Source organism: Dreissena polymorpha, chromosome 1 (genome assembly GCF_020536995.1).
Source record: "Dreissena polymorpha isolate Duluth1 chromosome 1, UMN_Dpol_1.0, whole genome shotgun sequence".
NCBI classification, from domain to species: domain Eukaryota; kingdom Metazoa; phylum Mollusca; class Bivalvia; order Myida; family Dreissenidae; genus Dreissena; species Dreissena polymorpha.
Window position 1 is genome coordinate 132444152 of NC_068355.1, and position 26116 is coordinate 132470267.

Here is a 26116-nt window from a genome sequence, read left to right on the forward strand (position 1 = left end):
GGACAATCCCTAATGTGAACATTTAACCCTTTACCACTCAGAAACACACTTTAACCCTTTACCACACAGAAACACACATTAATGCATTTGTAGTCCCTTAAAAAAAGTCAAATTAAATTGAAGACCTGTTTTCTAGATTAATTTCCAACACTAAGGTACTGATGAACCCTGTACAGACTGAGATACAATATGTGCAGGATGTTTTGGTTTCATGCTGATTGTTTACCGCCAATTTCACTTTGCTGAGCGGAAAAGGGTTAAATGTTAAATCACAGTTAATATGTTTGTTCTGGCCTTACGGAAATTTAAGTGGGTGGTATTCTGTTGGACTAAAATATAACTTAATATTGGAGGTATTTTGTAGAGCTATGAGTATGATAATTTCCTGATTTGATCATGACCATTTGTTATGTTGTTATGGTATAATTTTAATCACAATGTGTGGATAGATCTATATAATTTTGTACAAAATAGTAAGTTTAATAAATGCTGAATATACAAATTTCTTTAACATCATTATTCCTCTTGTTTGCACTGTAAATAGTCAGACATTAACTAGGCTAATTTATTTCCCGCCATACACTAACAATAAATGAACTGGTCACGACCTCGATGATGCAATACACAATCATAACGATTTATGGTGAAACGTGACTGCTTTAAGTCTAATTTAAATGATCAATAATGTTACAACTGGGGCAAAATATTACATATTGTTTATAACTTTTAATCCTTATATATTGAAACGTTTGTTTATACATATAACCCAGTTAAACATATCGACGATCAAATATAAACAAACGAATTCCAACATGGCTACAGGCACCACGTTGCGCCTATTTCAGGAACCAAACGACAATTCCTTTTTACAACACACTTCGTGTTTTATATCACGATTATAAATCTTAAATTAAATGAATTTCACTTACCAGAAGATCAACATTCGCGGCCCTGTCGTTTTTATCCCCCATTTCATTGATTTCTATGGAAACCCAAATAAGGCGATATGATTGTAAACAAGTTCTTCTAGTGTGTGTGTGCTCCGAATGAATGATTTATCCGTAAACTGAGTCCTGTTCAGAGTGGTTTCCCTTGTGTGTACTATTTACGTCGTCAATGATTGGTGCTTTGACCCAACTACCACTCATTCGTCACACCGTTACTGTTATCTGAATGACAAACTAAATGATTAACCACACTTCTTCAATACTTTCTCAAAACAATACGCATACTTGGGTTCGTTATCATTTCACTTCCGAAAATGCATTGCAAAAACGAGTACTGTAATCGGAAGGCGATTGTTTCTACCTTTGCATATGGCTAGTCAAATAAGTCAAACTTGACTTATACGCTTATTTACGTTACGCAAATCCGGTAGATGCAGAATTTGAAATTGCTTTAAATGATGTCTTGAGTTATGATAACAGTATATCGGAAGTCCTATTTAAAATCTAATGCCATGTGCACGAAATGCACGGGTATCACATGCCGCGCGTGTATTAGGCTATTATTATTTTTTATGGGTTGTCAACTTACAAGTAGTCAAATCGAAAGACTTAACACTCAAAAGCTTTTTTTATTTGTAAGCCATCTTGAATTGTATTTTTTTATCAGTTTATCTTATGGTACATGTGCATATTATAGTAATTTTAACTATCATCATTATTATTTGCTGTAACAGGTCCCTTTTAAAGGGACTGGCTCCATGCAAGGCAGAGCAGGGATTGCAGGGGCCCCAGCTCCAATATTTTGGGGAACATATTTTTACTGAAACCCATTCTTACTCTAACAAGAATTCTCATAGGTCTTCAATTCTTCATCAAATAGGCCAGAGGCTGCAATTAGATTTTTGACTTCAGCTGAAATAATTAGTAAAGCGATACACCAGTGTCTTTGCTCTGTCTTTGGATAACTTGGCGTTTACTGGATTACTTCCTTGACTCTATTTTAAAGGCATTATAATTACCACTGTTTTGCTTTGAATCTCTACAGATCAACACCCATTTTTTGTAAAAACAATAACCATTCGATGCTTCTCCAACACATGCAAAGAAAAGGTGCAAACATTTTCATGAATTTTTGGGTAGTTGGCGACATAAGGTGTGGCACTTGTCTGTCACTCTGTAAGTCTGTTCGTACATCCTGAAGCTTCTGTTTTCAATCTTAGGCAGTTTAATTATGTAAATATTTAGATGATGGTAATTTTTTTACTGGAAAGACTTATCTGGGACGACACTTTACGCAGATGAAATAAGCCAAGTTTCACAGAGCGAGGCGCAAATGTTAGTAAAGTGGTAAATTTCAACCATTTGCTTTAAATGTTGTCCCATATTAGCTTGTGCAGTTAGAACAGGCTAATAAGGGATGACGCTTTCGGCTTTTATGATTTTTTTCGTTTCTAGAAAGTCTCTTCTTAGCAAAAATCAAGTTTAGGCAGAAAGTGTCGTCCCTGATTAGCATGTGGGGACTGCACAGTTTAATCTGCACATGCTTTAAACTCCCTTATTCTGAGAGCGGAAAAAACTTTTTTTACTGTTGTTTTTTGGAGACAAACTATTCATGTTTTTTTCCAGACCAACAGTTATCAGTCAAGTTTTGATTAGTTTTCAGTTTTTTCGGTTGCAGTTTCATTTTTCAAATCAACTTAATGATTAACATTGATGAAAACGAGCTCTTTATATTTGAGTTTCTTAGCTCAGTTTTAAAACTTAAACTTACCTGATATTGAATTGTTTGATATGTCAATTATTTAGCAATAACTGTTTGGTCAATAATTATTGTAATAATAAGAAATTTGTTTGCAAAACCTATTCCACAATGACCAGCTTTAAATTATGTCAATAATACTTTTCATTGAATATCACATTTATGATTACTTGTTTAAGTTACTTTAACAAGAACATGTGGTTAGGACAACCGTTGTTTTTGCTGTTGTTGTTGTTGGTGGTGGTGTATCAAATGTCACCGTTAAAAGGTATTTGTGAGTATTCTATGATTGTAAATAGTTTTATTAAATCAATATTACTCATGTATAATATGTTAAATGAACCTTCTCCATAACTGAGATATTATCTGTTTTGTGCAGTTAACTGTTACAAATTAAACATTAAATGAGACGCGTTTTGGAAAAACTGGGCTTAATGCATGTGCGTAAAGTGTCATCCCAGATTAGCATGAGCAGTCTGCACAGGCTAATCAGGGATGACACTTTCCGCCTAAACTTGATTTTCAGTAAGGAGGGACCTCATTGAAACTACAAATACCATAAAAGCGGAAAGTGTCGTCCCTGAATAGCCTGTGCGGACTGCACAGGCTAATCTGGGATGACACTTTACGCACATGCATTATGCCCAGTTTTCTCAGAACACGACACATTTCATGTGAGTACAATATCACATGCTAGAATATGAATACCTCTTGTCTAATCAAAGGGTATGAATGAATATCTGTATGTGTTTTAAGAACAGTTTCGAATGTGTCTCAGTGTTCAAGATGTGTGTTGCACTTCATGATACTTTGAATATTTGTTTGAGTCCTACCCAGCTGTTCTATCTCAGAATCAATATATTTCATCAACAATTAATCATCCCCACGCTTTTTGAAAAGCGTGAAGATATTGTGGTTTTCTCCACCGTCTGTCCGGTTGTCCGTCCGTTCGCCCTGGCCACTATCTCCTCCTACACTATTAGCACTAGAACCTTGAAACTTACACACATGGTAGCTATAAGCATATGTGCGACCCTGCACTATTTGGAATTTTGATCTGACCCCTGGGTCAATAGTTATGGGGGTTGGGGTGGGGCCGGTTCAGAGATTTTCACTCATTTTTTAGGTTATTTTACATTTGCTTCTTCATTTCTACACTGATTTACTTCAAATTGATACTAAACCTCTCTTATGACAATACCGTCAATCTCAACTATGCATGGCCCCATTACCAACCCTGGGGTGCCCCGCCAATATAGACCACACCCACCCAAAATTGCCTTTTACTATAATTTCTTCCTTTCTACACTGATTCATTTCTAATTGATACTGAACTTCTATAATGACAATATGACAATATGGTCATTCTCAAATATGCATGGCCCCATTCCCAGCCCTGGGGCGCCCCTGGGTCAAACATGCGGTGTGGGGATACGCGTCGGCCTCTGCAGCGCCATTTCTAGTTAAAAGATACATTTGAACTCATTGCTTTACAGAAAAAGTGTTTGGCTACTCGTATTTATATTAGATTACTGTTTTGTTTACAGTATTAGGAAGGTTAAATTGCAACGGAATTTAGGGGTGATCAGATTCATTGATTTTAAATTAAAAACCACATTTATGTTATGCTATGATATGATATTGGTCATTTTGGGTGAGAATATTTAAGAATTAGTGAATGAATTTGAATTGAGATAAAGAAAGTATACAAGTATGCTTCTCAGTAACACATTTTTTTATTTAATTTGGTTTCATTAAACAATCATGCAGATTTAAATAAATATTTGATGCATGCAAAATGGTACCTAACAGTTCCTTAAGAACATATGTATTAACTTATCAGATAATTTAGTAAAATTTATTTCATTCTTTATTCCATATAATACTTTTTTTTCATTTCTATTTGACCTATTTGTTGAGAAACAGCCTACTGGTGCCGATCAGAGCGATGCTCCTAAAAAACTGGGCCTAATGTATGTACGTTTAGTGTCATCCCAGATTAGCCTGTGAAATCCGTACAAGATTAACAAGGATCTAACTTTCCGCATATACTGGATTTTCATATAAAAAATTAAAAACTGAAAATGTTGTACCTGAATGTCTTATGCAGACTGCACAGGCTTATCTAGGCTGACACCTTACGCACATGCATTAAGCCCAGTGTTCCAAGAAAGAGGGTCAATAAAACTTGAAAACTGTGTTATTTTCATGCTGTATGAACCTCTTTTAGGACAGAGATTATCTTATGATAATCCTAAGTGCATAGTGGATCCTAGCCTACCGCCAGAGGCTAATGACAACTACATGGACTGTTCTGCCCCTGCCATGGTGGAGATGGGCAAAACAGAGTGCTGCACAATCGAAAATGAGACTGGGTGCTGCATGCCAAACCAGAAGTATGTCATGAAATCAACATGTTTATATATGTTTATGATAATGGGGTTGGTGGCTTGTTTTTTGGTTGTTTCTTTTTTATGTAATGAATCTTCATTTACTTAAATGGTATAACTCTTTCTCTCACAGAAGAAAACTGAAAATGGCTATATGCCACTAGCCTAAAACCAGAACACACTGTGGGTCACTCAATCAGCCTGCTGTTGGTTAAATACATATCTTAGCGGTTAAGGGTTTGAGAATGATTTGAGAATGTTTTGTTTACGATATTATGTTATGTAAACAAGTTACACCTGTATCTTGCCCCTTTTTATCAAATTGTATGCAATGGAATCATATTCTGTTAACTGAATTGCAAGTTTATGTATAATTAAGTTAAATATTTATTACTTTTATCTGATCTATTCCAAAGGTTAACCATTTCCCCCATAAGAAGCAAAGTGAAAATGGCTATGTGCAAACAGCATAAAACCAGAACAGCCTGCGAGTAACTTGCAGTCTGTTCAGGTTTTATGCTGTTGGCTGCTCATCAGTATCACAGGGTTGGAAATGAAGCCTTTAAAATTTGAATTTAGTAAGAAAGGTATTTATTTAAATGTTAACTTTCAAAAGGGCTACAAATGCTTCAAAATAGGTACCAGTATCTATGTGGTAAAGGGATCATTATGTAATGTCAACAATAATTCAATGTTTTAATTTCCTGATGAGTGACAGTTGAGACTTATTATCTTTGACTGCCATGAGGGTGCAAATGTTGCCAGTTATGTGACTGCTCTCATTGAAATCCGTTATGGCATGCGCTGGAACATGTGTGACTGACTTATGCTGTGTGACTGTGACTTATGTATACCATATGCAATTGTAATACGATTAAAACAATTTTTATCAACCATTTTATGACTTTCAATGGCTTGAAAAGATAAAAAACAATGTCAAAATGTCCTGACATCCTATTAATTCACACCTTCAGACATTAATTATTTTGTATGAGTATCCTACTAAAAACCTTTGCACGTGTACCAACACAAAAATAGAACCTAAGTATGTCATCTGATGAAAGTTTAGTGCATTCCTTGTGCAACAAAACTCACCTTTGTCATTGTTTATTATGCTAGTTGTATCACCTAGAATCGTCAGATGTTACAGTGACACACAATGTGTGTTGTTCCTCAAGATATCAATTTGTGCATGTGGGATTTCTTTCATCCTACATAAAAAGTTACAAAAGTTATTACCCATTCAACTTAGACATTATATTTCATGTCCTTTGTTGCTGTTTTTTTGTTTTATATAGATTTAAATACCTCTTAAGCTATAAGAGTTGTACACTTAAAACTGAATGGGTAGTTAGATCTTATTGATCTTATTTAGAGGAAGTGCCAAGTACAAGAACCATTACTCTTGCTCACTGTTTTTAATAGAGTTATTGGCCTTTGTTATTTTTTCTAGTAAAGTTTTGTCTGAAGCATATCTCAAAAATAAAAAATAAAGTACTTTACTAAATGATAATGTGTATTTCAATGAGGGAATGTGAAGTTCACAAGAGTCATGGTTTTAATATTTTTATTAGTTAATGCCCTTCATTTGTGTTTAGCTCTTCCGAGGACAACCTAATATGTAATAGTAAAACTCCTGAAAGGGCCAATTTTGCATTGCTGACATGATCTTTACACATACACAAAGAAGTTGTCATCAATATAACAATTTATCATTATAATATGTGTTATTGATTGTGTGTAACATATGGTATCTTTATCATTATGCTCTTACATGTAATTATTTTACATGCATATTTGTGAGGCTGGTATACATTCTGCTAAAGAGGCAAATCAAGAAGCATTTCTCCTTGTTAAGTTATCCAAGTGAAGACATACATCAAAGGATTTTAGCATAAAAACATTATTTGTGTTTAGATATGAATGAAAAGAAGCGCCATGCACAAGAACCATAACCCAACACTGTTTTAAATAAGAGTTAGCACCCTTTGATGTTTTTGTATTATGTAACTTTTCAGGGCTATATCTCAGATACACTACAAGATTTCAACATGAAACTTCATTGGTGTATAGATATTAATGAGGATTATTGCAATGCAGCAAAACGACAAACCCGTCAGTAACACTTTGTTATTTTGCAGTCCCATTTATTCATTTGCACCCAATAAACAAAATTTATTCAGCAAGGGATATTAGTTCAACGAATTTGCTTGGTTTTTTATACATCTAAATTTAACTCAATTGACAATATCACAAATATTTTGTTTAATACATTTGAAAATCATTTCAAAATGTGAAGTTATCATTATCTTGAAGATTGCATGGTTCTTAACAGAAAATGTGCTGAACACAGAAAATGTATATTGTTCAAAAATAGTTTAAATTAGTATCGAGCTCAAAATATGCGTAAACAGATGATCTCTGTTTCGCCATGTTGCTTTATTGTGTTCTTTACATTATTGTTATATCAATGTTTGTATTTGGTAACAATAGAATATCAATATAGACATCATTCAGTGAGAAAGACTTAAAGTTTATTTAATAGGAATGAGTGATTAACATGTGAACTATGTATGTTGATATTTTTGCTATATACAATTGATAATGTCAAATATTTAAACAAATTCTACAAATGTTATTGTAAAAATGCAAAGTCTTTAAAGTGCTTGCCCACTGTGGGAAATTGTATCTTTGAGTTGTGCATGCCTTCAGGCGACCTGTAAGCCAGTAAAGAGTTGGTACCATTTGTTCGAGTTCTCTTCAAAATGTAACAAGTTTGATTTCTTTAATACTGATAATTGAATACATTTTTTTAGATGAGTGGATATGTGTAAAGTTTTGTCAAAGATTAGCTTGTGCAGTTCACAGATGTGAATCAGCGCTTCACATTTCACCTTGACCAGATTTTCGTTAAAAACGACTTCATTAAAATGAAAAATTCCTTAAAAGGGAAAAATGTCTTCCCTGATTAACCTTTGCTGACTGCAAAGGCTAATTAGTGATGACACTTTATACAAATGCATTTAGCCCAATGTGGCTCCTATCATAGGCAAGTTAAAAAACTTGGATGATGTTGGACAATATATTTTGGAGAATTACTCATACATTGGAATACATGTACATGACTACTGAATATGCAAGATAGTGCACTAGTTTTGGCAACATAGGTACACAAAAATACATGTGTACCAAAAGTTGTATTTAACTCTTTCCCACTCAGAAGCGAAGTAAAAATGGCTATGTGCAAACAGCATAAAACCAGATCAGCCTGCGAGTAACTCGCAGTCATCTCTAAATGTTGGAAATGAAGCCTTTAAACTTGAATTTAGTAAGAAAAGTTTTTAAATTAATTTAACTTTCTATGGGACTACAAATGCATCAAAATACGTTTATAAGTGTTAAAGGGTTAAAACTTATCTTTGATGCAACAATGATGGAATGGCCAAGACAGCTTACAAGTACAGTGACCCCGCGTTTATACGGACACGTCCGTTCCGGCAGAAATTCTCGGATTAACAATTCTTCCAAATAATCGAACCAGTGCGGTTTCAAGATTTAAATATTTACCTTATGACATTAACCTTATGTTTATGTGAATTAACATTTTTATTTCGTATCAAGAATGATATTTTCTTTTTACGCAGATCTTTATTTAGTTTACAAAATGATATGTTGTTAAACAATCTAAATACAAAAACGTGTAACTAAATTTAAGTACATTTACACGCATGACATAAAGCTTTGTGAATGTTACAATCACACAGTTAAAAGTGTTGATAGCGTAGTATTAAATCGATATTTCGTTGCTGTATAAACTTTCTATGAGGACTACGTGTATCTCGTGTGATACTGCCGCAGTGAAAAGGCGTTGCCATGGATGGCACGTGAGCTGTAAGCTGGTGTTCAGCTTATTAAAGACATTAAAGAACATCAAACATCTTACCAAGTGTTTCATTGGAGATGCATTGTGTAATGCCGACATCAATTTAAGTTTTAAGTCGGATACCAATCATGTTTTAGTCACGCCTGTTAGCTATCACGCCTAAACATAATAATATTTCACACCTCGATGATCGCTCTTTTGTTTGAATGATGGGTTTGCGATTAAGCCTAAAACAACAATACTTCACGCCTCAGTGATTAAGCTTTTGTTTATATGGCGGGTGGGCGATTAAGCCCCCATGTTGGGAAGCATCCGGATGAACAAAACATAATTACAGCTAAATACACAGATCGGTGTCAGGGAAATCTACGTCAGGATCGGGAACTCGTGATTCCAGACTTAACGGGACAAAATACTGCATAATAAATCTGTTCCCCTTGACTTTTGTCTGGATTGCGAAATTTCCGGACCATCGAGATCCTGATTAACGCGGGGTCACTGTATAATATGAGCCATGCTCAGTGAAAAGGGGGTTTAATGCATTTGCATAAAGTGTTGTCTCAGATTGGCCTGGGCAGTCTATACAAGATAATCAGGGTCAACACTTTCTGCTTTTATGTTTATTTTTTGTTTTAAGAAAGTCTCTTCTTAGCAAAACTCTAGTTTAGGTGGAAAGTGTTATCCCTGATTAGCCTGTGTGGACTGCACAGGCTTATCTGGGATGACACTTAAGGCGCATGCATTAAACCCCCTTTTCACAGAGCATGGCTCATAAATATTTGTTAATATCATTATTGTACATGAAAGCTACAGTCTTTGCTGCTGCATTCTCTGGAAAATTGCTGCAGACATGAATATATAGACTGTCAGTTGTAAAATAGTCTGGATGCTGCATTATATATTCCCAGACAGTCCAACAAAGTCATATGGCTACAATATTTGGCAGAGATTAAATGTCCTATCACAATGTTAAATGTCCTATCACAAGGTTAAATGTCCTATCACAAGGTTAAATGTTCTATCACAAGGTTAAATGTCCTATCACAAGGTTATATGACCTATATAAAGGTTATATGACCTATCACAAGATTAAATGTCCTATAACAAGGTAAAATGTCCTATCACAAGGTTAAATGCCCTATCACAAGATTAAATGTACTATCATAAGGTTAAATGTCATATCACAAGATTAAATGCCCTATCACAAGGTTAAACACCCTATCACAAGGTTAAATGCCCTGTCACTAGGTTGAATGTCCTATCACAGGGTTAAATGTCCTATCACAAGGATAAATGTCCTATCACAAGGTTAAATGACCTATCACAAATGTTAAATGACCTATCACACGGTTAAAATGTCCTATCACAAGGTAAAATGACCTATCACAAAGTTCAATGTCCTATCACAAGGTTTAATGTCATAACACAAGGTTAAAAGTCCTATCACAAGGTTAAATGACCTATCACAAAGGTTAAATGACCTATCACAAGGTTAAATGTCCTATCACAAGGTTAAATGTCCTATCACATGGTTAAATGTTCTATCACAAGGTTAAATGTCCTATCACAAGGTTAAATGACCTATCGCAAGGTTATATGACCTATTTAAAAGTTATATGACCTATCACAAGGTTAAATGTCCTATAACAAGGTAAAAAGTCCTATCACAAGGTTAAATGCCCTATCACAAGATTAAATGTACTATCATAAGGTTAAATGTCATATCACAAGGTTAAATGCCCTATCACAAGTTTAAACACCCTATCACAAGGTTAAATGCCCTGTCACTAGGTTAAATGTCCTATCACAGGGTTAAATTTCCTCATCATGAGGTTAAATGTCCTATCAAAAGGAAAAGCCATATCACAAGGTTAAATGTCATATCACAAGGTTAAATGTCCTATCACAAGGTTAAATGTCCTATCACAAGGTTAAATGTCCTATCACAAGGTTAAATGACCTATCACAAAGGTTAAATGACCTATCACAAGGTTAAATGTCCTATCACAAGGTTAAATGTCCTATCACAAGGTTAAATGTTCTATCACAAGGTTAAATGTCCTATCACAAGGTTAAATGTCCTATCACAAGGTTAAATGACCTATCACAAGGTGAAACTACCTATCATAAAGGTTAAATGACCTATCACAAGGTTAAATGTCCTATCACAAGGTTAAATGTCCTATCACAAGGTCAAATGTCCTATCACAAGGTTAAATGTCCTATCACACGGTTAAATGTCCTATCACAAGATTTAATGACCTATCACAAAGGTTAAATGACCTATCACAAGTTTAAATGTCCTATCACAAGGTTAAAAATCCTATCACAAGGTTAAATGACCTTTCACAAGGTGGAATGTCCTATCGCAAGGTTAAATGACCTATCACAAGATTAAATTTATATGAGCCTCATGCAAGGAAAACTGGGGTTTCTAAAGCATGTGAGTATACTGTTGTCTCAGATTAGCATGTGCGTAAAGTGTCATCTCAGATAAGCATTTGCGTATAATGTCGTCTCAAATTAGTATGTGCGTAAAATGTCATCTCAGATAAGCATGTGCGTATAGTGTCGTCTCAGATTAGCATGTGAGTATTGTGTCGTCTCAGATTAGCATGTGCGTATAGTGTCGTCTCAGATAAGCATGTGAGTATTGTGTCGTCTCAGATTAGCATGTGTGTATTGTGTTGTCTCAGATTAGCATGTGTGTATTGTGTGGTCTCAGATTAGCATGTGTGTATTGTGTTGTCTCAGATTAGCATGTGTGTATTGTGTTGTCTCAGATTAGCATGTGCGTATAGTGTTGTCTCAGATTAGCATGTGTGTATTGTGTGGTCTCAGATTAGCATGTGTGTATTGTGTCGTCTCAGATTAGCATGTGCGTATAGTGTTGTCTCAGATTAGCATGTGCGTATAGTGTTGTCTCAGATTAGCATGTGTGTATTGTGTTGTCTCAGATTAGCATGTGTGTATTGTGTTGTCTCAGATTAGCATGTGTGTATTGTGTTGTCTCAGATTAGCATGTGTGTATTGTGTGGTCTCAGATTAGCATGTGTGTATTGTGTTGTCTCAGATTAGCATGTGTGTATTGTGTTGTCTCAGATTAGCATGTGTGTATAGTGTTGTCTCAGATTAGCATGTGTGTATTGTGTGGTCTCAGATTAGCATGTGTGTATAGTGTTGTCTCAGATTAGCATGTGTGTATTGTGTTGTCTCAGATTAGCATGTGTGTATAGTGTTGTCTCAGATTAGCATGTGTGTATTGTGTGGTCTCAGATTAGAATGTGTGTATAGTGTTGTCTCAGATTAGCATGTGAGTATAGTGTTGTCTCAGATTAGCATGTGTGTATAGTGTTGTCTCAGATTAGCATGTGTGTATTGTGTTGTCTCAGATTAGCATGTGTGTATAGTGTTGTCTCAGATTAGCATGTGTGTATAGTGTTGTCTCAGATTAGCATGTGTGTATTGTGTTGTCTCAGATTAGCATGTGTGTATAGTGTTGTCTCAGATTAGCATGTGTGTATAGTGTTGTCTCAGATTAGCATGTGCGTATAGTGTTGTCTCAGATTAGCATGTGTGTATAGTGTTGTCTCAGATTAGCATGTGTGTATTGTGTTGTCTCAGATTAGCATGTGTGTATAGTGTTGTCTCAGATTAGCATGTGCGTATAGTGTTGTCTCAGATTAGCATGTGCGTATAGTGTTGTCTCAGATTAGCATGTGTGTATAGTGTTGTCTCAGATTAGCATGTGTGTATTGTGTGGTCTCAGATTAGCATGTGTGTATAGTGTTGTCTCAGATTAGCATGTGTGTATAGTGTTGTCTCAGATTAGCATGTGTGTATTGTGTTGTCTCAGATTAGCATGTGTGTATTGTGTTGTCTCAGATTAGCATGTGTGTATTGTGTGGTCTCAGATTAGCATGTGAGTATAGTGTTGTCTCAGATTAGCATGTGTGTATAGTGTTGTCTCAGATTAGCATGTGTGTATTGTGTTGTCTCAGATTAGCATGTGTGTATAGTGTTGTCTCAGATTAGCATGTGTGTATAGTGTTGTCTCAGATTAGCATGTGTGTATTGTGTTGTCTCAGATTAGCATGTGTGTATTGTGTTGTCTCAGATTAGCATGTGAGTATAGTGAAGTCTCAGATTAGCATTAAGAGTCGGCTTTACACTTATATGGATTTTTTGTTTAAAGAAGGATTCTTATTAGTGAAAGTCCAGTTTAGGTCGAAAGTGTTGTACCTGATTAGCCAGATGCAGACACTTTATGACACTTTAAGCACATACATTAAAGCCTGTTTTTCCAGATCCAGGCTTATATTTTGTGTGAGTTATAAATTAGACACAATGTATAAGGCATCACAGACTAATTAACAGCGCATATGATATGTATCGAGAAAATGCAACATTGTTTTGTTAATATATCATTTCAGGAGCGTCTTTTCAATCAGCACATAGATTTCAGAAGTAAACTAGCAAGCAGTTACAAATATCTTTAGTATTAGTATTTTTAATGTAATAAACTTGGCAATGAAAGGCTGTTTATGACCCTATTTTGTTATCATGAAGATAATAAGTATTAATTACAAAATTAAATCAACGAATCAAACTGTTTTTGAGTAGATTCTTAATAAAAAGAAAAATAACAACAACATAAGCATGTCTTTTTTGTATATGCAAATCACCAGCTTAAGTTCAGCATGGTTTTATTGTGCCATTTTCGTTTGAAGTTAAAGGGCCCTTTTCACGTTTGGGTAAATTGAAAAAATTGAAAAAAGTTGTTTCAGATTCGCAAATATTCGTTTTAGTTATACTTTTTGTGAGGAAACAGTAATACTGAGCATTTACCATGCTCTAAAATAGCCATTATATGCATCTTTTGACGATTTAAAAACCCGAAAATTATTTAGCGTATCAACGCGAAACGAATTAATAATTTGGAGAATTCTGTTGTTGTCGTTCTATTTTGTGAAACTACGAGGATTTCTTATATAAAGTATAAACTACATAGGGTGTTATGTTTGGAAGAATGACCGAGTGGTCTAAGTGGGAGACCTTTTACTCCAGGACTCCAGGGGTCAGTGGTTTGAGAACTGCTGAGGGTTACCTTTTTTTCTTTTTTTAATTGTATTTTTGATTTTTTACTTAAGCTCTTTGTATCCAAAGTTTACATTTATCAATATAAATCATTTAATGACAAACTTCAAAACATGCAAAAATCGGTGAAAAGGCCCCTTTAACATAGTTACTATACGAGGGTGTTCATGCGCATTTTGTATTCATGCCTCCTTTACATAATTTCCCAACATTTGCGTGTGTGTGTGTGTTTCAGAGTTTATTTACAGGTCCTACTGGCCTCTTCACGAGGTTACGGTAGCCCAACATTTGCAAAAGTACATTCAAGTTTTATCTGAAACGTTTGTATTCAGATATGTAGGATAAATAAAGGCTAAGTAGGAATTGACGTAAGCCAGTTTTGGCCACTTTGGGGCATACATGTATGTCTATTGTATACTCCTCTAAAACCTTGGCAAGTACACAGTGATGCAATAGATAATTTCATTCACATTATTCATGACTGATGTTATCAGCGAATCAATGCCACTTTTAAGTGGGTTATGGTAAGTCAATGTTATCTGTATACAAACAGGATGATGCAATACCCCCCCTCCCCTCCATGCAATATTGGATCAATTGAAATGTTTCAAACAGTCTTTGATTTCTTTCTTATTTGATATGATGCCAGACACATGTCCAATGCAGATGTTTTTTGGCGCTGTTATGGATGCTTATTGAATAACATTTTGTCATAATAACTGTAAATCATTTGGTATATTACAAATTATATAGATCTATGTCTGTTTGAATAATAATTATTACAACTGACTGCTTGATTCTAATTCTTTGGCACTTGGTGGAGAAATCTCCACATCATACAATATTTTAAGAGTATCTGGCAGGACACCAGATAAAGGGTCATTATTAAAATTATTAGAAGTATTAAAGCCGCAATTGATAATTATGTCTTCATGGTAAATAACAATATTTCACAAGAGTCACTTTAAAGACAGAATTATTGAACAAGAGGGCCTGAAAGGCCAAAAGTCGCTCACCTGAGATTCAAAGGAACTGACCTGTTCTGTGCAGCCCAAGATGTCATTAGAACAAAATGTTCTTTCCAACTTTCATGACTAGTGAACACCCTGGCAGCCAAGTTTTTCAACAGACCAGAACCATTTTCATACACATCCAAGATATCATTAAAACAAATATTCTGACAAAGTTTCATGAAGATTCATAAGTCCATATAAGGAAAAATGCCCAGCCCCCTGGTGGACATGTTTTTCAAGCAATTGGAACCATTTTCAAACTTGTCCAAGATATCATTGGGACAAATCTTCTGACAAAGTTTCATGATGATCGGACAATAAATATGGCTTCTAGAGTGTTAACAAGGTTTTACTATAGCTATTTAACGAAAAATGCCATGCCCCCTTGGCGGCCATGTTTTCCACCAACCGGAACCATTTTCGAACTCATTGAAGATATAATTGGGACAAATCTTCTGACCTAGTTTCATGATGATCGGACAATAAATGTGGCCTCTAGATAGTTAATAAGGTTTTACTAAAGCAATATATAGCCATATTAGGGCAAAATGCCCGCCCCCTGGTGGCCATGTTTTTGAAGCAACCAAAACCATTTTCAAACTCATCCAAGATATCATTGGGACAAATCTTCTGACCAAGTTTTATGAAGATCGGAAAAACAATGTGTTAACAAAGTTTTACTAAAGCCATATAAGGAAAAATGCCCGGCATTTGGGATGAATCTTCTGACAAAGTTTCATGAAGATTGGACAATAAATGTGGCCTCTAGAGTGTTAACAAGATTTTACTATAGCCATATGTAGCCATATTAGGAAAAATGCCCCGCCCTTTGGAGGCCATGTTTTTCAAGCAAACGTAACCATTTTCGAATCCAAGATATCATTGAGACCAATCTTTTGACCAAATTTCATGAAGATTGGCCAATAAATGTGGCCTCTAGAGTGTTAACAAGGTTTTACTAAAGCCACATATAGCCATATAAGGAAAAATGCCCGCACCCTGGTGGCCATGTTTTTAAAGCAACCAAAACCATTTTTGAACTAATCCAAGATATCATTGGGACAAATATTCTGACCAAGCTTCATGAAGATCGGAAAATAAATATGGGCTCTAGAGTGTTTACAAGGTTTTACTATAGCCATATTAGGAAAAATGCCCTGCCCCCTGGGGGCCATGTTTTTCAACCAACTGGCATAGTTTTTGAACTCGTCCAAGATATTATTGGGATGAATATTCTGACAAAGTTTCATGAAGATTGGACAATAAATGTGGCCTTTAGAGTGTTAACAAGATTTTACTATAGCTATATATAGCCATATAAGGAAAAATGCCCCGCCCCTTGGCAGCCATGTATTTCAACCAACTGGCATCATTCTCGAGCTCATCCAACAAAAAATTGGGATGAATCTTCTTACCAAGTTTCGAAAGATTGGACAAGAAATGTGGCCTCAAGAGTGTTAACAAGGTTTTACTTAAACCATATAAGGAAAAATGCCCCGCCCCTTGGCAGCCATGTTTTTCAAGCAAACATAACCATTTTCGAACTCATCCAAGATATCATTGAGACCATTCTTCTGACCAAATTTCAAGAAGATTGGACAATAAATGTGGCCTCTTGAGTGTTAACAAGGCAAATGCTGACGGCGCACGATGGACGACACACAACGGACAAAAGGCGATCACAAAAGCTCGCCATGAGCACGTTGTGCTTAGGTGAGCTTAAAACAGTAACACTGGTTGAGGGCAAAATCAAACCACAAAATCAATATGTTATTATTTCTGTAAGGATCTCAAAAGGCTGAAAGAATTTGTTATTTTCATGCAATAAACTTGAAACCTGATATTGATAAATAATATGATAAGCCTCATACTGGGAAAACTGGGCTTTATGCATATGAGTAAAGTGTTATCCCAGATTAGCCTGTTCAGTCTGCACAGGCTAACCGCAGACAAAAATTTCGCCCTTAACTCTGATTTATGTTAAGAAGAGCCTTGAAACAAACAAAAAATTCCATAAAAGGAGAATTGTCCCTTAACAGTGTGTCCGGACTGCTCAGGCTAATCTGGGTTTATTCTAAACTCTTTGTATTGAATATTTTACGCCTTGCTCCTAAAATCAGGGCTTAATACTACCCACAGGCTAATGAGAGTTTACACTTAATGCTTTTATGGAATTTTCACTTTAAGGAAGTCTCTTTTAAAATCTGGTTTAAGGGATAAGTTGTCGTCCTGTACAAACTGACATTTTTAACTCATATGCATTGAGTCCAGTTTTCCTTGAATAATGCTCATATGATGATCTTCTGCAGTTCAACAAAGATGCAGGAAATAGGGATCTACCTAGGGGCTGTAACTGCGGCGTTGGCTGCAATGTGTATCTACTGCTTCTGGTGCCGTAAAAACCAGTCCGTTGTTAAGGTGCAGCAGTTTGTGGCCAGCAAGTTTCACCGACTTCAGGAGACATGCAAGTAGGTGGCGCTGTGAAAATAGGGCTTAAGGCATGTGGGTAGAGTGTTATCCTAGATAAGCCTGTGGAGTCTGCACAGGCTAATCAGGGATGACACTTTCTGCCCACACTGGATATTCATGTAGAAGTCTGTTGTTAAGGCTTGGGAGTTTGTGGTCAGCAAGTTTCACAGATACCATGAGAGATGCAGTTACATGGCTAAGTTGAGAGGCGGGTAAAACTTTACCCTTGAACGATCATACAAGGATAAGACGTCTGTTTTCAGAATTGTTGCCTATTCCAGTCAGAATGGAATAACCCATTCCTCTCAGATGCAAAGTAAAACTGGCTATATGAAACCAGTATAAAACCAGAAAAGCCTGTGATTTAATGAAAATCCAGTCTAGGCTGAAAGTGTTGTCCCTGATTAGCCTGTGTGGACTGCACAGGCTAATCTGGAAAATACCTTATGCACATGCATTGGAATCTTTTTCCCAATGCACTGCTAATATTTGCTTGAAGTTTAATTAAGATAGGATGAAGTCTGTTTGACTGAGATAGTTGAAACTAGTGTTAAAATGACCTTCTAACAGTCCTTTTCACTTTGCTTCTTATGGGGGAAAGATTTAACAATTCCATCTAATAATCAAACATTGATTCTTAAGTTTTCCTTCACATTTCAACTGTGCTTAATTTAATGAACCATCTCTGAACTGTTATTGTAACCATAAAACCACATGTAATGAAAAACAGCTAGCTTTTGTCAGTTGTCCCACTTGGCAAAGAGGTCACAAGTGTTTTGACAGTTATTGTTAGTGTGGGTGTACAACAACAGTGGCTAGCAGGGGTGTTGAAAAATGACCTGTTATGTTAACAACATTCTGCCATATTTATGGTTGGTCATGAGACCACAAAGTTGGGGCAGGATAAAATACACGAGAATGCGCTTCCTAAAGTCTAGTTAAGTGTTTTTTTTCCAGCATTATTAAAAGCTATATGATTTGTATGCATCATTTCTTAACTTAACTTGTTCATACAAAAATATTGTTAACTAAAATAATTATTTCTTGTACTAAATTGCCAGATGTTTTCTTTGTTCTCCAGTCAGTTGAAGATCTGAGAGGTTTTTCTAAGAAAACTAGTCTTCAAAAGTGTTAAGTGACAATAAATTTAAGTGGTGCCTCTCAACTAGCAAGTAATATTAATTTACACTCTGCTGGTTTAACATCAACAAAAACATTAGTTGACACAAAAACAGGATGCATTGACAACTTTCCAAGTAGCTTGGATACATGTCAACAAAAGAAGGTTGTGAACTCTTAAATAAATATACTTCATTGGTTTATGATGTTTGAGTAAATAGAAGCTATTCAACCAATATCCTTCCTTCAATTTATTGCACTAAAGTGCATGTGTTCATGGCAAACTGTCACGATATTCTAATGTGATAGATTTCCTCTCATTAACCTTTTCTTTCATTGCTTGTTGAACAAGCATAGGCCATGTTTTACAGGCACCAGTTGATACCAGAGCCATAACAAGTTTGTTTTCTGCATCTATTACACTGACTTCAACTTTGTTTAAACCTTTGCAATTGAGACACATGTTTTGAAGCTTTTGAAGTCTCTTTGAAAACATAATGTAATTTAAGACAATTTTTTAGTAATTTCAAGTTATAAAGGCTTCGTTTTCAACCCTAAGATACTTATGAGCAGCAAACATGAAAAAAAAAGAACAGATTGCTAATTAATCGTTCTATATTGCAGGTGTATCTCATGCTGCCGTCGCCAGGTGGAGTCACGCCGCAGACTTGAGGCGCTGAAGGAGGCTGCGCGGGAGGTGCCAGCGCTGCAACTGCCTTCAGAGGCTTCAGCCCAGGATCCTACTTTTGACACATTTTGGAACGGCCAGATGGTGAAGTCAACATGAGACCAGGGTCCAAGACTCTGATACATTACGAAATGAATCTGCTGAGAGGATTGCTGATAATTTAGACTTTCTTTGGGGATTTCCCTTCTTCCCTTATAAACGCACTTTGATGCGTTTGTAGTCCCTTAGAAAATCTACTAAAATTAAAGATCTTCTTTAATAGAATCAAGTTAGAAGGCTTTATTTCCAACCTTAAGATACTGATGAGCAGCAAACAGCATAAAACCTGAACATACTGCGAGTTACTCGCAGGCTGTTCTGGTTTTATGCAGTTTGCACAAAGCCATTTTCACTTTGCCTCTGAGTCGAAAAGGAGGGTTTATTATTGATGTCATTCAGCTGATGAGCATAAGACAGTTACAAAAACTCAAGGTCAAGGTCATACTTAACAAATTGTATACATAAAAATGCAATAAACCACATTAAAAACATTTTACGCGGTGGATAATATAAGCCCTTGTTCTCAATTAAATCCTTTAATAGCCTTAATTTTCAATCCTTATTTTCAAAATCAGTATATACTCTGGTTATATTTAGTTTTAAAGATAGTTCTTATTTTTTTGCTCTTTAGTGTCATCTTCTCAAAGATAATGCAGTTAAATGTTTTTCATTTAGAATTACATATCATCAATACAATTGTGTTTGTAATGATTCAATGAAATTCCCAAGCTTTTTTTACATTAAAGTAGCGCACCCTTAATGATTTCCCGCGATTTATTTTATGATAATTGCCGATCTTCAATGATCCGTTATTTCCGAGAGATGCATTTTATTTTTTTCAAACTTTGATATATGTTTACGTAATTCCTTTAGAATACATTATTTTCACAATAAATATTGACTTTGATCCAAATATCATCTGAAAAAATACGATTCGCGATTTCTTCAAAGATCGACGAGCCTTTTTGCCTGTTTACTTAAGGATATCTAATTTAAGCTTGCACAATTGTGAAGTTGTCTTGGTCGAGTGGTTAAGGCGATGGATTACAAATCTTTTGGGATCTTCCAGCGCAGGTTTGAATCCTGCCGACATAGCATACTTTTTGCGACGCGTTTTATTTCTTTTTAGCTCACCTGAGCGATAGCTCGAGGTGAGCTATTGTGATCACTCAGCGTCCGGCGTCTGGCCGTCCGTCTGTCTGTCTGTAAACAATTTGTAAACATCTTCTTCTACTAAACCATTGAGCCAATTTCAACTAAATTTCATGTGGAGCATCCCTAGGTCATGGGACAAAAGAATTGTTAAAAAAAATTTGATCACATAACCAAGATGGCCGCCATGACCATATATGGTAAAAACCTTAAAAAATCTTCTTGTCAGAAACCGCTCATCAGATTTTCAAAAAATTTCACAGGGATGACCTTTGAAGGCTCCCCTGAAAAAGTTGTTCAAAGAAATTTGATTCGTCAAAAAACATGGCCGCAGGAGCTCGTTGAACTTTGCATGTTTATTCGTTTTTGCCTATTTTGTGAAAACTTTCAAAAATCTTCCACATTTTTTGTCCGATCCTTTCCAAATTTGCACAGTGTCTTTATATCAATGAGGACACGAACGCTAGAAAAAATGAGCATTATTGGTCCATGAAGTACAGAATAACCTCCCCTTGAATTGAGAAAATGGTGTTTATGCAATGAAGTCCAAATTTTTCATCCAATTCTTTCCAAACTTGTAAGGATTTAGCATGGTTCAAACAAGGGAAACAACTACGGTTTATGCATGTTCTTTTTATTACAGATTTGCCTCCCTTTAATTCTTTCAAAATCTCATTTTACAGCAGAGATTCCAAATCTGACCTGTAAATGAGCCCCATATTTACTGCCAGTGCTAGGTTACCTTTTCCCATTTGATCATTCTTAAGTATTGGTCTTGTAATGCTGCTACTGCTTCTCCTACTGCTACTGCTACTGCTACTACTACTACTACTACTACTACTACTACTACTACTACTACTACTACTACTACTACTACTTCTACTACTACTACTACTACTACTTCTACTACTACTACCACTACTACTACTACTACTACTACTACTACTACTACTACTACTACTACTACTACTACTACTACTACTACTACTACTACTTCTACTACTACTACTAGTACTACTACTACTAGTACTACTACTACCACCACCACCACCACCACCACCACATCTACTATTACTACTTCTACTACTACTGCCACTACTACTACTACTTTTACCACTACTACTACTACTACTACTACTACTACTACTACCACTACTACTACTTCTACTACTACTACTACTACTACTTCTACTACTACTACTACTACTAATACTACTTCTACTACTACTACTACTTCTACTACTACTACTACTACTACTACTACTACTACTACTACAACTACTATTACTACTACTACTACTACTACTACTACTACTACTACTACTACTACTACCACTACTACTACTACTACTACACCACCACCACCACCACCACCACCACCACCACCACCATTCACAGTGACAAAAAACGTATTCACACAATTACTGCTACTGCAACTTATAGCCCATATAGGGGGGCATGCATGTTTTACAAACAGCCCTTGTTTCTATGGGATTTTAACCACAACTGTTCATGTTTATCTCCGACACATATTTTTAGGTCACCTGTCATGAAGTGACACGGTGAGCTTATGTGATCGTGTGATGTCCGGCGTCCGTTGTGCGTGCCTGCGTGTGTCCGTGCGTCCGTCCGTCAACAATTTGTTTGTGTAGACAGTAGAGGTCACAGTTTGCATCCAATCTTGATGAACTTTGGTCAAAATGTTTATCTTGATGAAATCCGGTTTGGGATTGTATTTAGGTCATCTGGGGTAAAAAACAAGGTCACTAGGTCAAATAATAGAACAACCTTCTGTAGACAATAGAGGTCACAGTTTTCATCCAATCTTTATGAAATTTGGTCAGAATGTTTATCTTGATGAAATCTGGGTTGGGATTTTATTTGGGTCATCTGGGGTCAAAAACTAGGTCACTAGGTCAAATAATAGAAAAACCTTGTGTAGACATTAGAGATCACAGTTTTCATCCAACCTTTATGAAATTTGGTCAGAATTCTTGATGAAATCTGGGTGGGATTGTATTTGGGTCATCTGTGGTAAAAATCTAGGTCAAATAAATAGAAAAACCTTGTGTTGACAATAGAGGTCACAGTTTTCATCCAATATTTATGAACTGTGGTCAGAATGTTTATCTTGATGAAATCTGGATTGGGATTGTATTTGGGTCATCTAGAGTCAGGAACTAGGTCACTAGGTCAAATCATAGAAAAACATTGTGTAGACAATAGAGGTCATAGTTTTCATCTGATCTTAATGAGTCAGGTGAGCGATTCAGGGCCATCATGGCCCTCTTGTCTAATGTAATTTGATTTAATATAGCATATAACCTATGTTTATTGTCAAATATGTTGAAATTTTTATGCACATCCTTCACTTTTTAAAATTAAAACAACATTATGGCTAAATTGGGTGATTTACTGCTGAAAATACGAATGATGCATGTTGCATTTTTATTTTTATTTCAAAAAGTAAACGGTAAATCTGTCTTTTTCTTGGTATTTTTGCTGTATATAGTGTTTCTATAAAAAACAACATTTAAAATATAACTTAAATGATACTATTTTGAATTTAATGACACTTTGTTTTTAACCGACCCAATTTTTACTTGGCTGAAATCACTTACATTTCATGGCGCTCTTCCATAGATAAAAATTTGTAAAAAATAAATGTCTGTAAAAGAATACTTATTTCATCTTGTTTAAACTTTAAACACCTTTACTGCATCTGTACACACCAACTGCATGCCCATATTTGGAAATTTGAATGAATTATGGAACTTTTATATACCCCAGGGGTGAAAATAAACTGGACAAAAGCCGAGCATGGGGGTGGTTTTGAAAAAATCGGTATATTTTTTTAAAAACCAGGGAAAGCCTACCTACAAATTTGCATGTAGTTCAGTGAAATGATGCTGATTAAGAAAATAACTAATTAGATTATATTTGGATATGTGCCAATTAGGGGTGCACTACCTTAAGTTATTTTAAGAATGTTTGCAAGTTATTGATGCAGTATCCATGTAAGTAAGTAAGTAAGTAAGTAAATTGTTTATTATAGTGACATGAGCAATATAACAAAACATCATATTAATATATATATTATATATGCAAATGTGTTTTGAACCCGACCCGATGGGCCTATAAGTCACCAAAACAGAATATTTCACATTATATGCAATAGCACCACATACACCCAAATGAACAGTTCGACTATAAGTGAAGAACCTACAAACAAGTTCAAAAACTAACAAACAAAACTCAGTTATTCACAAAACTCAGATTGCATCATCTGTCGTTATTGTCGAATGTGTGAACAAATCTTTGCCTTTTAAATGTGTGTCATGTTTAAGTTTGTAAATGTTAAACTGCTTGGCCTTGGGCACTGTTCCCAATCTAAACAATTAAATGGAGTGTTTATAACAAAAGAATTTATTCTAATGCTTTTGGCAGCTTTAAAATTACATTAATTGCTCTTTTATGAGTATGATCTAATTTCAAACGTGTGTGTTAATTATGTTGTTTTGTCTATGAAGTGTCTATCGTATTAACATGTTTTCTTTTATCAAACAATGTATTATTTGGTCCATGCCTAATCAAATCTAAAAAATATTAATAAAATGTAATGTTATTTCTGCGGTGATAAATGAATAATATTTATGTGCCTTTCTGTTTCAAATATTGTTTCTGCACATGTACATTTGCACTGAAGTAAACTTTCACTTTTCATTGACATTCAAAATGCCCCAATCTTGCAGTGTGCAGATGCACATTGGAACAAAGATATGAATATATCAACACCAAACATTATTTGAGATATAAATAAGCCCTGCTGTGGGACAATTGTCTTCATGCATGAGGGTTACATAATGTTTCATCCCAGTTCAGACTAAGACACTTTGTACTGATTTTTAGTGTAGGAGGGGCTTCCTTTCATCAAACATTCAATAAGCATATTGTTGTACCTGATAAGCCTGTGCTGACTGCATGGGCTAATCTTCCTGTTTTATCCTCAGATAAGACTGGCTCATATCTATTCAATTTTAAAGAGCATACAAATGATTTTCTCATTTTCTTAACTGCTTTAAGCTTGGCAAAGAATGTGAAAGTGACATGAAACCAGGCCTCTTGATGGCCATGTTTTGACAGCATAAATTGTCAGCCAAGTAGGTTGGTTACCTATACTACTAGGTATTTTGGGACAAATTTAAGCATTTAGACTTAGTCAATGTCAATGCCTAATATTGCGTTATTCTTCCTTTATTGTGTCTATTCTGAAATGCAGTCTTCAGTCTAAATTTCATAAAAATTACCTTGTCGTCTTTGTCAATTATCCACCAAATTGTTATTTTATTAAGGGATCATACAAATGCCTTAAAGACATCTTGTTTTGTTTAATCCTTTACCACTTAGATACATATTTTGACATCTTTGTGGTCCCTTAGAAAGTTTAATTTAATCAAAGACTTTTCTTACTAGATTCAAGTTTTAAATGCTTCATTTTCAACCCTTAGATACTGATGAGCAGCAAACAGCATAAAACCTGAACAAAATGCGAGTTACTCGCAGGCTATTCTGGTTTTATGCTGTTTGCAGATAGCCATTTTCACTCTGTTTCTGAGTGGGAAAGGGTTAAATCATTTGTCAATTTTTTTTTCTAATGCCCTGGTGTTCAGTTAAACTTGTCTTCATGATATTTTTTGACAGTACACTAAATCTTATCAAGTTTAATCACATCTGGCACATTTTTGTTTGTTTGTAATTAATTGTTCAAAAGAGATGCCATATCCTCTGTAATCTTAAGCCATTTATGCCTAGCGTCTAGAAAAAAGGCCTTGGCAAACAGCGTAGACCCAGATGAGACGCCACATCGTGCGGCCTCTCATCAGGGTCTACGCTGTTTGCTTAAAGGAATTTCTGTAAGAAATAGTATAAATATAGAAATAAATATACTAGACATCCCTAATTTTGGAAATAAATTGATCCAATTTAGAAGGATGGGAGAGTCCACTAGGCTTAAGTGGGTTAATGAGCTCAGGACTTGTGACACTTTATGAAGGGCAGATGCTTCATGTTTGAAGATGAACGCCATTAAGGTATTTACTGACACTGTCAAACTACTAGGACAAGGTTGGACAATTTATCTTTTACTGCCATCATGGTGCAAATGTTTTCTGTTCCAGTTTTATGACTGCTCTCATATCAAGAAATATAATTGATGGCATGTGCTGGTACATTGTTCAACAACAACATAATCTCATTGTGATTCACAAATTATTAACTCGTTTATTGCAAAAATTGCAAAAAAAAACTTATTCACATAATTTTCACCACAGAATGAAGAATTTACAATTTTTTCCTAATTAATTGTGCAATTCCATATTAGCTTTTTTCAATATTAAATTGTGAGATGTGAAGTTCTTTTAACATATAAATATTCTCTTTCCTGTATTTCGGCTTTTTTCATGCAGACTACAATGTATACTAGAAGAAGTTAATGCTTACATGCAAATTGCATTAAGTATCCCCCACGCTTACTTCATCATGGTAAAGACAAAAAAAAAAC

The 26116-nt window shown here is 35.4% G+C and overlaps 2 protein-coding genes across 3 annotated transcripts in view; one reads left to right on the plus strand and one right to left on the minus strand.

Moving 5' to 3' along the window:
- The window catches only part of LOC127850429 (sodium- and chloride-dependent glycine transporter 1-like), a 163739-nt gene extending 162583 nt beyond the window's left edge, over nucleotides 1-1156 (minus strand). The window contains exon 1 of the mRNA XM_052383480.1: nucleotides 930-1156. Coding sequence (XP_052239440.1) covers nucleotides 930-971 — 42 coding nt within the window. The 5' untranslated portion in view covers nucleotides 972-1156. The remainder of the gene's footprint in view (nucleotides 1-929) is intronic.
- LOC127850485 (uncharacterized) lies at nucleotides 100-20169 on the plus strand. Of its 2 annotated transcripts, none has more exons than XM_052383581.1 (4): nucleotides 100-155; nucleotides 4937-5102; nucleotides 17399-17557; nucleotides 19302-20169. In XM_052383581.1, the coding sequence occupies exons 2-4, from the start codon at nucleotides 5011-5013 to the stop codon at nucleotides 19462-19464; spliced, it is 414 nt and encodes a 137-aa protein (XP_052239541.1). In that variant the 5' UTR covers nucleotides 100-155; nucleotides 4937-5010; the 3' UTR covers nucleotides 19465-20169. The 2 variants fall into 2 exon arrangements, with proteins under 2 accessions (XP_052239541.1, XP_052239537.1); XM_052383577.1 differs by lacking the exon at nucleotides 100-155 and adding an exon at nucleotides 264-353.
- The last annotated feature ends 5947 nt before the right edge of the window (nucleotides 20170-26116 follow it).